Source organism: Molothrus aeneus, chromosome 28, assembly GCF_037042795.1.
Source record: "Molothrus aeneus isolate 106 chromosome 28, BPBGC_Maene_1.0, whole genome shotgun sequence".
Lineage (NCBI taxonomy): Eukaryota > Metazoa > Chordata > Aves > Passeriformes > Icteridae > Molothrus > Molothrus aeneus.
The window spans coordinates 5,678,322-5,691,764 of record NC_089673.1 but is presented as its reverse complement, the minus strand read 5'-3'; the positions used below and the strand labels follow the sequence as shown (position 1 = coordinate 5,691,764).

Genomic DNA, 13,443 nt, shown 5'->3' with positions numbered 1-13,443 from the left:
GCTGGATGCGAGGTGACAGCCGCCGCACGCCTGCGAGGTCAGAGCTGCGCGATCAGGTCGGTGCCACCCTCCCCTCGCTCGGTAACGAGCCCACCCCGCGTTTAATTAGCACCGGCAGCCAGCGCCGCCCGATCCGGCTGCTCGGAGCCGACCCTGCCGGGCCCGGAGTGCGGCTTTAAATGCCGAAATGCTCATCGAGCCCGTGCCCGGCCCGGGTTAAGCAGATGCGATGAGCTGCGTGTGTTTGTCGCGCAGATCGGCGAGCCGCGCTCCGAGCCGAGCCGCCTGCCGCTGCCCCCGCGATGCTGCCCCGCTGGGCAAAGCAGCCCCCTGGAGCTTCCCCCCGAGCCGCGGCCAGGCTGCGGGAGCCGGGCAGAGCCAGCGAGCCCGGGGACTACCGGCTGCCAGCGCTGCTCGTGGGTATGGACCGGGGGGACGCGGGGATGGGGGGCGCAGGGTCCGCAGGCTCCGGGGATGAGCCGTGCCCTGGGAGTGATGGATGGGCTGGGATGGGGTGGTCCCAGACCCTCACAGGGGGCTCTGGAGTGGCCTGGGGGTGGTCCCAGACCCTCACAGGTGGACAGTGCCCGGGGAAGTGATGGATGGTGGTGCCAGCCCCTCACAGAAGGGTCCTGCCCCAGGAAGGGACAGAAGGCCCAGCCTGGGGACAGTCCCAGCCCCTCACAGGTGGGCTCTGGGTGGCCTGAGGGTCCCAGTCCCACACAGGTGGGCTCTGCCCAGCAGCTGATGGATGCTGTGGGCCGGGGGATGCCCCAGCCCCTCACAGGCGACCTCTAGGGTGGCCTGGGGGTGGTCCCAGCCCCTCACAGGTGGGCACAGATGGCGTGGGCTGTGTCGTGCCCGGCTCTGAAGGGAGAAGGAGGAGGAGGAGGCAGAGGGCTGCAGGCAGCTGCTGCTGCCCTCCTTTTGCTTGACTAAACCCCGCTCTGGCTGCCGCTGGTGGGAGGCGGCGGGCGGGGGGGACGTGGCTGCGCCCCCGATGTGCCCGGCAGGGCAGGATGGGGCAGGAGGGGACAGCAGGGCGCACTCAGCGGGCCGGGGGGTGGCAGGGCGCTCGGCCTTGTCCTCGTGTCACCCGCATTGTCTCGAGGTGGGAGGTGCCACCACCCTGCGAGGGACCGGCTCGGTGTCGCCGTGCCCTGCGGCCAGGGGGATGTGTCACATGTCCCCGCAGCGTCCGTGTCCCGTGGCTGCTCAGGCTGACAGCGAATCCTTGCAGGATTTCACCCCGTGTTTTCCATCCCTGAGCACGTTTTCCTGCCGAGGCTCTGAGATATTTTTCTCCCAGCTTTTCTGATTTTTAACGAGCTGTGACTAACCGGGCTGGCACGGCAGGCGGTGACCAAGCACCAACGTGCTACCTGTGCGCCCAGAAATAGGGGCTGCTCTCCACACCCCCGCCGGGAGCATTCCCGGCCCCCCCACGGGACACCCACCCAGCCTTTCCCAGCCTCTCCCACGCCTGGCAGGGCCCAGCTGCCAGCAGGAGTCATCCGAAGGGGCAGTGCCACCCAAATCCTGCCTGGAGGGTGCGGGATCACAGCTCGGTGCTGTGGATGGAGCTGCTGAGTGCCGGGGTGGGCTCCGAGCCCATCCTGGGGGTGGCAGAGCCAAGATTTGGGCCAGCTGGGTCTCCTGTGCCAAGGATGGAGATGGCTGTAGGATTGCCATGGTCCCAAACCCTCTGAGCCAGGAAAAATCCCCTCCCCGAGGGCTCCCTCGTGGAATTGAGCCCTCTGGAGATCCAGCCTGGTGGGGCAAAGGGTGGGCCTGGCTTGGATCCCTCCCCTCGTGGCTTCCCTGCGAGGATTCATCCCTCATGGAGTGGGATTTGGGATGCCAAAGGCCCCGTGCCCGGCTCTGGGCTTTGCCCTGGCAGCTGCTGGTGGCCACAGGCCAGGCTGGAAGGTCTCAGTTCCTTCTGCTGCTCCTTCCCGTTCCTCCTGTCATGGAAGTCTGGATGGGATTTTGGGAAGGAATTCCTGCCTGAGAGGGTGGGGAGGGGCTGGGCTGGGATTCCCAGAGAAGCTGTGGCTGCCCTGGATCCCTGGGAGTGTCCCAGGAGCAGCCTGGGGCAGGGGCAGTTGGTTCTGCTTCTCCAACCAAACTGACACGGCTGAGTCACGGCCCCACGGCTGAGTCACGGCCCCACATCCTCACTTGCACCACACAGAGCCTGCCAGGACCCAAAATCCTGGGAAAATCCTTTCAATTCCGACCATTCTGGGTTTGACCCCCTCCCCTCTCAGCAGCCAGACCCGTGTCACTCCCTTCCGTGCCTCAGTTTCCCTGTGCCAAGGGAGGTCCCCGGGCCATTCCCATGGCAGCTGCCAGGTCCTGGCTGTGCCGCGGGGGTGGGGACGAGACCACAAAGCTCCTTCTGTGGGAGCCGCCAGGAGCTGGCCAGCCTCGCCTCGCCTTTATTTTTATCCCGCATCCCCGGGCTGCTGGCACGTCCCCAGCCCTGCCAGCCGAGGATGTCGCCCTTGCCAGGGCACGCAGGGCTCCGTCCTCCTCCTCCTCCTCCTGGCTCTGCCCCGGGCAGGGAAGTTTTCCACGCTCCAGGAATGCCCCGGCTCAGCCTCTGGCCAGCGGCCGGACACGGAGCCGAGATCAGCGGGAAGATTTTCCCTGCTCTCCCAGCTGGATTTTCTCCTTCCCTCATTCCCTCTGCCCCTCATCTTTCCTTGGCTTTCCGAGGGCACTGGGAAGATTGTCCCAGCTCTCCCAGCTGGAATTTGCCCTTCCCACCCTCTGCGCCTCATTTTCCCTTGGCTTCCTCCTTGCTGCACGGCCCCAGGCGAGCATCCAGGTGTGCCGGCCCTTCCCTTGGCACTGGATCCCCGGGATTTTGGGAGGTGGACTCGTCTCCCGTCTCCATGTGGGCGCGTGGGCGCGATCACACCCGGCGAGGTGGGAAAAAGTGGCGGCTGCTTTTTCCAGGGTCGGCCAGATGGGATTTCTCCCCTCGCTCCGGTTGTGACAAGTGACATGCAAGATTTATCCGCGGGAAGGAGCCGCCTGGCAGGGCAGTGCCACGGGGCGATGCCAGCTGAGCTCCTCCAAGCTGCAGCCTCGCGCCGAGCTCCGCGTCCCGGAGCAGCTCCGGGGCGGGAATTTGCGGGATGCGGGCGGGAGAAGGCGGCGCCCGGGGCTGGGAACGGGCAGGATCCCAGGATTTCACGCGGAGAATCCGGACTGGCACCGTGAGCGGGCACGGTGCCCCTGCCCAAAGCCAAGCGGGATCTGTGGGGTCCCGTCTGGGAAGCTCCCAATGGAGCTGTGTGTTTGTGGAGCAGGGGGATGTTTAATTTTCCGCTGTTCCACTGGAATTTGGGAGTGAAAGGCGCGGCGGGGAGCCCGCTGAGCACCGGCAGGGATCCTTGGGAAGGGGGGGATGAGGCGGGAGAACAATTCCCGCATCCCGGGGGACATCCCGGAGAGGTTTGTCCCCTGCTGGGTGCTCTCGGTCCCCTGCGAGTGGCCTTGGCGTCGCCTGGCTCTTCCCAGGGGATTTGGCGGCCGCTCCACGAGCCCGGCAGCGAGGGGAGGGTGGGGGATTCTCACCCCGGTCGCCGGCAGCTTTCGCTCCTGCGTCGCTGTGAGAGGGACAAGGACACCCTGAAGTCCCCTCACTTTCACATGCCCTGGGATGGACCCTGGGTCCGCCCCGCTCCCGGCAATCCCGCAGCCCCAAGGCTGGAATTCCCTGGGAATTCGCTTTAAGTGGCCAGATCCGGCCAGGGTTGGCCCTATCGGGGACGTGGCGGTGGCAGGAGAGGGGACACCGGTGTCCCCCCGGTGTCACCTGCCTTGTCCATGCTCCTGGGCTTGCGTTTGCTGGGATAACTTGAGCATCTGGGCAGCTCCCAGCACTTTTTCGGTGTGAGGGCAGGTCCTGTAAGGAGCTTGACCATCCCAAAATGAGTGGACACGACGGTGGCCGAGCCAGGGACAGGGACAGCAATGGTTCGGCCGGTGACTCTGAGCCATCTGGCGTGGTGGGATCTCCCTGCCCACGGCAGGGCTGGGATCTGGCTGGTTTTCCCACCTCAAACCACTCCATCATTCCCTGATTTCCCACAGGCCCGACTCTGGCAGTGCGCGCATTCCCAGGGCCGTCTCTGCAGCACCACACGAGTTAAACCGCGCGGCGCAGGAGCTCCCCCCGCTCTCCCCACGCCTCCTCCCGCCCCCGGCAGCGCGGCACGGAAGGGGTTAGCACCGGGCAGGGCTCCGGGAGCCGGGCGGGCTCGCTGGGCGCCGGGCAGTGCGGCAGTGCAGCCTCCGGGAGGAAGCGGGAGCATCCCGCTCTTCCGGCCGCGCTAATGGCCGGGCGCGGGGGAGCCGCATCGCTCCGAGGGGCTGCCGCCCTCCCGGCTGCCTCTCTCCCCAAATGCACTCCCCGCCTCCCCTCCCCTCGCCCCTTTTTGTGCGAGCGCTTTCTCGGGCGATTTTGCACGCTCCGCTGATCGCTCGCCGCGACCCGCGCGAGGTTTCGCTGCCTCATGAAGATTTATGGGACTGCAGTAATAAACTGGGTTTGAGACGTTCCTCCGGATGATAAAACCCCGCCGAGCCGCTGCTAACGGGGGGATCCCAGCCGGATCCCGCAGCCGCTCCGGTTTTTGGGGGCCTTTCCCTGCCCTGTCTCTCAGGAGCTCCTGCCAGCGCCGTTCCTGAAGATTTCCACCCAAACCGGTCTCTCCGGTCTCGCTGTTTTCCCGGGAAGGACGCGATGGCCGTGCCCTGCTAGCAGCCCGGGGCTCCGGCCCCGGCACGGGTGACACCTCTGCTGGCAGGTGGGGACGATGGGTGGATGAATCGGCAAAGAGAACCGCGTTCCCTCAACCTCCCTCTGCTCGGAGAGGGGCTGGCCCGGATCTACCGCGGCATCCTGGCCGTGGTGGGAGCCCTGCGCCCGGCCAAGGAGCCGCCCGCAGCCCCCGCCGAGCGGAGCGCTGCCCCCTCCGTGCCCCCGGAGCCGCTGCCCGGCCGCCGTGGGAGCCGCGCTGCGCCCGCGGGTAAGCGAGGGGACGGTCCCGGAGCGGGGGACGCGGCCCGCAGGGTGTCCCCGTGGGCCGGGCTGGGCTGGGCAGCGCGGGCAGGCTCCGGGCAGGCTCTGCCACCCCAGTGACCTACTTGGAAGCAGCCTCGGGAAGCACTTTCCAGGGATCTGCTGCGGCCGTGTGGGAACCGCTGCATTCCTGAACTGCTGCAGGAGGAGGAGAAAAAAACTTTGTGGGGGATTTGAGGTGGAATTATCGCCGGGAGGGAAGGGTTAACAGCCTTTCCTCCAGCCTGGCCCTGAGGGTTTTCAGGTTCATTTCCCCAGACGAGCCCCCCAGGCTGTTTCCTTGCGGGACCATCCCTGCCCACTGCGGGTGGGACCCGCTCTGGATGGGATCTCTGGTGGCATCTCCGGAGCGCTGACACGAGGCCAGCGCACGTGGCTGTGGCGACTTTACCTCCCCTGGATCAGAACATTTGCGATGCTGCGGGGTCGGGGCCGCCTCATCCTCGCCGGCCCCGTGTCCCGGGGATGGATCGCGCAGCGGATGCGGCGCAGCGCGGGCTGGAAGCGCCCCTGAGGGGGTCCAGCTCCTCCCTGCCCCTGTTCAGATCATCCCTGGGAGCGGGCGAGCGGAGCTGGCGCGTTCCGCTCCCGGAGCGTGTAATTAGGGAGCGGGGAGCTGCATGCTGATGGCGGAGCGGGAGGGGCCGGGAAGGAGCTGCGAACGCGGCCTCAGCCCCGCGCTGCTGCAGCGGGGCTGGGGCGGGCACCGGGAGGTGGTGGGGGGGAGCAAACCCCCTCTGTCACCCCAAAAATCCCCGTCCTGGCTCGGCTCCGGGAGGGAGACGCGCTGCAGCTCCTTCTGCTGCGGCTGCGGCTGGCGGGGCTCGCCTTCATCCCCATCCCCGGCCGCAGAATTCCCGTGGGACGGGAGGAATCCGGGAGTTCTGCGGCGCCCCAGGGATGGTTTTGGTGGCCCCGGAGCACAGCGGGGCTGGCCCCGGGTCCGATCCCCCACCCCGAGCAGGCTCCGAGGGTGCTCCGGATCTTTCCAAGGGCTCCGAGGCTGTGGCTGTGCGGGGTGTCGGGTGCTGGGTGCAGCTCCTGCCCAAATTTCTGCTCTGGGGTCGCGGAGCCGGTGCTGGGGAGAGCGGCCGAGGCAGGGGAGGAGTTTTCCAGTTTGGATTTGCATTTCCCAGTGAGGACCGCACGTTGTGGGGCTGTGACGGGAGCGGGGAGAGGGGCAGGCGGCTCCTGGGGGTCCCGGGGGTTCAGGACGAGCTGCTCCAGCGGGACTCCCCGTCAGGGCTGGAATTCGGCAGCCGCTGGGAGCCCGGGGCGATGCCCTGCCCGTGTCCCCTCGGCCAGCAGGGTCCCCTGATGGCAGAGGGGACCCGGGGGTGTTTGGCATGGTGGAGGTGCCACTGTAACCTCCTCGGTGCCACCTTGACCTCCCTGGTGCCACCTTGTCCTCCCTGGTGCCACCATGACCTTCCCGGCGCCACCTTGTCCTCCCTGGTGCCACTCTGACCTCCCCAGTGCCACTGTAACCTCCCCGGTGCCACTATGATCTCCCTGGTGTCACCTTGACCTCCCTGGTGCCACCTTGTCCTCCCCGGTGCCACCGTGACCTCCCTGGTGTCACCTTGTCCTCCCCGGTGCCACCTTGACCTCCCCAGTGCCACTGTGATCTCCCTGGTGTCACCTTGACCTCCCTGGTGCCACCTTGTCCTCCCCGGTGCCACCTTGACCTCCCTGGTGTCACTGTGACCTCCCCGATGCCACGGGGACCCGGCAGAGCGAGGGAGGGACGGGATCTTCAGCTCTTGCCACATTCCAGCTCCGTTTTCTGGGAAAAGGGGGGGACAACCCGGCCAAGGTGACATTTGGTGGCAGAGCTGGGAGGCACGGAGCTGCACCGGTGGATTTTGGAGGAGGGAAGGCTTTGGGATGTCCCCGTGGCGTTTGTGAGCACGTGATGTCCCCGCTGGGCTGGTGACAAAGCCGCTCGTGCGACCTTGAGTGGAGGAATCGCGGCCGTGACCCCGCTGATAACGCTTTCTTATCAGTTTGATATCAAACTGATCTGCCGGGCTCATGAATAATTGAGGAGGGGAAAAAAATAAGGGAAAAGGGGAAAAAACCTCGCTGTGATTTGTTTGCCGGGAGCCGAGGAGGGAAGGCACAGGCAAAAGCGGGAGAAGAATTAGATGAATTATGGATCAAGGTTAAAAGGGGAGCAGGAGGAGGAGGCTGAGCCCCGCAGAACGAGCTGCGAGATTCACCAGTGGTGGCAAAGCCAGGCCCTGGCCTCGGGCCAGGCTGGCACCGCTCCAAGGACTGGGGACAGCGGCTCCCGGATGGTGTGAGACCCCCAAAGTGGCTTTTTGGGGTCCTGGAGCCGCCCCGCAGCGGGCACGGGGCTGGGCAGGGGCCGGGGGCTGCGGGGTGGCCTCGAGCTGCGGGCACCGAGGCGGTGCCAGGCGCTGGCAGCGTGCGGGGACTTCCAGGCATCCATCGGCTCTGCAGCTTCCCTGGAAGTCAGATCCCAGCGTGCTCGGAATGAGTTATTAGCGAAAGGACGAGTCCCTGTCACCTCTCTGCGCCTGGGACCCTCTGTCTGTGCCCTCTCCTGCCTGCCTGGGCTGGGCTGAGCCCCGGGAAGGGTTTGGGATGGGGCAGAGCATCCCAGGGATGCCGGGGTTGGTGCACAGGGCTGCGCTGAGCCCCGGGAAGGGCTGGGATGAGGCAAAGCATCCCGGAGATCCCGGGTTTGGAGCACAGGGCTGGGCTGAGCTCCGGGAAGGGTTTGGGATGGAGCAGAGCATCGCAGAGATGTTTGGAGCACAGGGCTGCGCTGAGCCCCAGGAAGGGTTTGGGATGGCGCAGAGCATCGCAGAGATGTTTGGAGCACAGGGTTTGTGCTGAGCCCCGGGAAGGGCTGGGATGGGGCAAAGCATCCCAACAATCCCGGGCTTGGTGCCCGCGGGCCGGGCTGGCCGCTGTGAGCGATGGCTGCGGGATGGGCACTGAGCCCCCGCCGGGGTCTCTGGGGGGCCATGGGGGTCCTGTCCCCCCTCCCCGGTGCCTGCACGCTCCACCTTCCCCCCACCCTGCCTGGTTTCATTTTCTTTTCGCTCTGTCCTGTGTCCGTGTGCCCCCGTGTGTCTGTGCTCCGGAGCCGTGTCCGTGTCCCCGTGTCCCCCTGTCCCCCGTGTTTCCCTGTGTCCCCCGTGTCCCCGTGTCCCTCTCCCGTGTCCCGTCTGTGCTGTTTTCAGTCGCCCAGCGCTGTTTCATTCCCGTTTCGCTCCGATTATCGCGGCTTTGGTGGAATCCCAGCCCCTGCACCCCCCGGCCCCTCCATCCCCGCTGTCCCCTCATCTCCTGCCACGTGTCCGGGAGCGGGGACAGCGCTGCCACCGCAGGGGGACGAGCCCGGCACCCACCTCCTTCCCCTGCACCCCTCTGAGGGGCGATCCCACTGTCTGCACCCCACTGAGGGCCGGTCCCACTGTGTGCACCCCTCTGAGGGATGATCCCACTGTCCACACCCCACTGAGGGATGATCCCACTGTGTGCACCCCTCTGAGGGATGATCCCACTGTGTGCACCCCACTGAGGGGCGATCCCACTGTGTGCACCCCTCTGAGGGATGATCCCACTGTGTGCACCCCACTGAGGGGTGATCCCACTGTGTGCACCCCTCTGAGGGATGATCCCACTGTCCACACCCCACTGAGGGATGATCCCACTGTGTGCACCCCTCTGAGGGGTGATCCCACTGTGTGCACCCCTCTGAGGGGTGATCCCACTGTGTGCACCCCACTGAGGGCCGATCCCACTGTGTGCACCCCACTGAGGGGTGATCCCACTGTCCACACCCCTCTGAGGGATGATCCCACTGTCTGCACCCCTTTGAGGGATGATCCCGTTCCCAGCAAGGCTCTGCCATCTTTCCTTGCTGAAATCCCCCTCCCCAACCCCAAATCCCAACCTTCAACCTCTGCCCCATGGCTGGGACTGCCCCTATCCCTGCCCCACGGCTGGGACCGTCCCCCCCCTCCTGCCCCATGGCCAGGGACTGTGCCCTGACCCCGCTGTGCTCTCCCGGACCCGCACAGATCCCGACAGGACGAGCTCGCACATGATCTCCGCGGACGATGCCGAGTACCCGCGCGAGTACCGCACCCTGGGCAACGGCACCCGGCGCTTCTCCAACGTGGGGCTGGTGCACACCTCGGAGCGCCGGCACACGGTGATCGCCGCCCAGAGCCTGGAGGCGCTCACCGGCCTCCAGAAGACGGAGATGGAGCGCAAGCGGGATGCCTTCATGGACCACCTGAAGAGCAAATACCCGCAGCATGCCCTGGCGCTGCGCGGGCAGCAGGAGCGCCTGCGGGACCAGGTGAGGGCGATGGCCCAGAACTGGGGGGGTGGGAGTGCTGGGAGGGGCGGGATGGAGGGGAAGGGGAGCGAGGGGGCGGTGGGTATGTGTGAAAAGGGGGGTGGGCGCGGCAGTGATGGGGGAGCATCCTCCGGGGGTGAGGAAGGGAATGTTCCTGCGGTGAGAGAGCGAATATTGCAGGGGTGAGGAGGGGAATCCTACAGGTGTGCGGGAGAGGATTCTCCAGGCGTGAGGGAGAGAATATTCCAGGTGTAAGAAGGCGAATATTCCAGGGGTGAGAAAGAGAATATTCCGGGGGTGAGGAAGAGAATATTTCAGGGGTGAGGGAGAGAATTCCCCAGCCCTGAGGGAAGAATCCCCCAGGTGTGACAGAGAGCACTGTGTGTGGGGAGCAGAACCCCCAGGTGTGGGGAGCAGAACCCCCCAGGTGTGGGGAGCGGAGCCCCCAGGTGTGGGGAGCAGAACCCCCAGGTGTGGGGAGCAGAACCCCCCAGGTGTGGGGAGCAGAATCCCCAGGTGTGGGGAGCAGAATCCCCCAGGTGTGGGGAGCAGAACCCCCAGGTGTGGGGAGCAGAACCCCCCAGGTGTGGGGAGCGGAGCCCCCAGGTGTGGGGAGCAGAACCCCCCAGGTGTGGGGAGCGGAGCCCCCAGGTGTGGGGAGCAGAATCCCCAGGTGTGGGGAGCAGAACCCCCCAGGTGTGGGGAGCGGAGCCCCCCAGGTGTGGGGAGCAGAACCCCCCAGGTGTGGGGAGCGGAGCCCCCCAGGTGTGGGGAGCAGAACCCCCAGGTGTGGGGAGCAGAACCCCCAGGTGTGGGGAGCGGAGCCCCCCAGCATCTGGTGGCCTTTGCTGAGCAGAGCAGAGCCCTGGGGATGGACTGTTCGGGAGGGGGGTCCTGACCCTGTTTTGGGTGTTCTGGGGACCCCAAATCCCTTGGGGTTGGTGCCATGTTCGCCATGCTGTCCTTTGGCTGTGTGTCCCCTTGTTCCTATCCTGTTTTGGGGTGCACTGGGGACTCCAAACCCCCTGATTTGGCTCTGGTGACACCTCGGTGACACCAATTTGGCAGCAATAAATGCCCACCTCCCCCTGGGCAGCAGAACCTGGAGCACGCTTGACAGGAAACCTCGAATCATCCCAAAAATCCCCAGGGGACAAAGGTCCCAAAATTCCCCAAATTCAAAAATTCCCAAAACTCCCAGAACTGGCCTGCTGGAAGGGAATCCAGCTTTGCCAGGAAAACCGGGGCCATCGGAGCTGCTGCCCCCCCAAATGCCTCCAAACACCCAAATTTTGGGGAGGGGACAATAATTGATGGTGGCTTTGCTGTCACAATCCATATTTGGGGCATGTCCAGGCACAGAGCGCTGCTTCCTGGTAAATAAATGGGATTTTTTTCCCCTATTATTACAGGGATTTAAAGACTTTCCTCTTTTTAAATAAGCAGCAGCTCTAAAAAGAAAAAAAAAAAAAAAGGGAAAAATCCAGCTGGGGTTGGCTCAGGTCTGATAAACTGCTAAGGATTTTTATAGGTGAAGGAATTATCTGGATTTGGGAATTATCTCCTTTATTCCCAAACCCAACCTGGATTTTTGGGCTTGGCTGCAGCTCATTCTCCACCCAAACACCCTAAAAGCCTACCAAAATCTGTTTTTTTTTTTTTCCTTTTCCTCCCTTCTTTTCCTTCATTTCTCTGGCAGGCAATAAATAATAACAGGAATCTAGAAATCCTGGGAAGCTCAGGTGCCAACCTTTAAATGACATTGGGATCCAGGCCTGCCTGGAACGTTTGAAAATCACTTTGATATTCCAGAGGAGCCTGGAAGGGATTTCAGAATCTCAGGCTTTACTGTTTTATTGGGATTAAAAGAAAAAAAAAAGAGAGAGAGAGAGAAAGAAAAAAAATTTAAAAAAAAATTAAAAGGAAGAAAAGGAAAAAAAAAAAAAAAGACATTTGAGGGAGTTTGGAACACCAGAGGTGAAAAGGGACGTTCCATAAATGTCAACCTTCCCTCCAGCCTGGCAAAAATCCGTTGCTCCCGGGAATCCTCTCCCTTTCCTGATGGCGCCATTGGCTCTGGGCTGCGAGGGCCGTGCAGGGGACACGGGGGGCGCTGGGCACAGGTGGCAGCGGGCACAGGTGGCACTGGGTCCCGCAGGGGGCTCCTGCAGAGCCCGGGCGCAGGTCTGGGTCTGTGCTGGGGGGTGATGGAGTGTGGGAACCCAGGTGTGAATGCAGCTGTGAATCCAGCTGTGCGCGAGTCCCCGTGTGCAGCCATGTGCACATCCAAGTGTGCACATCCCTGCGCGTGCCTGCGTGTGTTTCCAGGAGTGTGTCCCTGTGTTATCCCTGTCCATATCCCTGCATTGCCATGTCCACATCCATATCGATATCCCAGTATTTCCCTATCCATATCCATATCCACATCCCTGTATTTCCACACCCATATCCATGCCCATATCCCTGTCCCCATTCCTGCCCCTATCCCTCTATTCCCCTGTGTTATCCCGGTCCCTATCCGTTTCCCTATCCCTGTATTTCCCTGTCTCCATCCCTGTCCCCATCCCTGTGTTATCCCGGTCCCTGTCCCCGTCCCTGCGTTGTCCCCGTCCCTGTCCCCGTCCCTGCGTTGTCCCCGTCCCTGTCCCCGTCCCCGTCCCCATCTCCGTTATTCCCCCGTTATTCCCCCGTTATTCCCCCGTTATTCCCTCACGTGCCCCCCCCGCAGGCCCCGCCCCTCCGCGCTCTCAGCGCCCCCTGCCGGCGGCGCGGGGGGGCGGGGTGCAGCCGCGGTTGCCATGGTGACGGCGCCGCGGGCGGGGCGGGGCGGGCCCGGCGGCGGGAGGGGCGGCGGGAGCCGAGCGGGGCCGAGCCGAGCCGAGAGCGGCCGAGCGGGGCCGAGCGGGGCCGAGCGGCGCTGCGGATCCCGGCCCGCAGCCCTCACCTGCCGCAGGTACCGGGCGGGAACGCGCGGGATGGAGCGGGATGGAGCGGGGCGCATCCCTCCGGGCGGTGACGGAGCCGGTGTCCGCCACCCGCTGCTGCGGCTCCCCCGCCGATCTCCCCTGCCCCAGCTGTCCTGCTGTCGCTCCTGCCCACCGCAGTGTCCCCCTCCCCAAAATCCCCACCCCGAGCTCCCGGATCCCGGCGGCAGCCGGGGGTGTCCGTACCCCGGCCCCAGACCGGGGACAGCCCCTCCACCGTCCCCTTTCCTTTAGCCTCCCCCTCTCCCCCATTCCCGGGGGTCCCCCCCGTTCCCGGTGTCGCGGCGGGGAGGGGGTGGCACTTTGTGCGCTGCCCTTCGGTGCCGCAGTCGGGGGGGCTCCCCTTGTCCCCTCGGGGGTGCACGGGGGGTTCCTGCAAAGCCCTGGCGCTGCCCGTGCCACCCCCCTGCGCACCCCCCGCTGTCCCAGGGCCGCTCCGCGTTGTCACCCGAGCCCCGGGCGGGGACACCGGTTCCCTGTGCCCCCCTCGGGCCGATGGCGGCCGGGGCGGGCACCGTCCCTGCGCCCTGCGGGCTCTCCTGTCGCCTGCAGCTCACCTAGCCCAGCGTCCTTCCCGCGGGCTGCGCCCACAGCTGAGCCCTGCGGTGGCAGGAAAGGTTTGCCCTCACCTCCAAACCCCTCCGAGAGGCGGCACACGGTCCTGGCACCTCGGGGTGCCCGCTGGGCTGGGTTTGGGCACGGGTGGGTTTGGGGGCATCGGGGCGCTCGGTGGCGACGGGGAGCGCCGGCTGAGGCGGCGCGGGAGGCGGCAGCGCAGTGGCAGAGGGGACGCGGGGTCCCTCGGGGCTCTCCCCGCGGTGTCATCTTGGTCTCCAGAGGTGGAGAGTGACGGGAGGCGCTGGGAAGCGCTGAAATGGAGGAGCGCGGCTGCCGGGAGTAACACGAGCGCTGTGTGCGTGTCCCTGGGACTGCAGCCGGAGCCGGCCCTATCGATTCCCTCATTGCCCCCCCGCCAGCGATTCCCGGCTCGTTCCAGCAGGGCTGGCTGGGAACGGGGG

The 13,443-nt window shown here is 65.2% G+C and overlaps 1 protein-coding gene across 5 annotated transcripts in view; it reads left to right on the top strand.

Annotated features, from left to right (window-relative positions):
• SRCIN1 (SRC kinase signaling inhibitor 1) overlaps nucleotides 1-13,443 on the top strand; it is a 58,433-nt gene that overhangs the window by 14,298 nt on the left and 30,692 nt on the right. For all 5 annotated transcript variants that reach the window (XM_066566832.1, XM_066566833.1, XM_066566835.1 and 2 more), the window contains one exon: nucleotides 9,157-9,440. In XM_066566832.1, coding sequence (XP_066422929.1) covers nucleotides 9,157-9,440 — 284 coding nt within the window. The remainder of the gene's footprint in view (nucleotides 1-9,156; nucleotides 9,441-13,443) is intronic.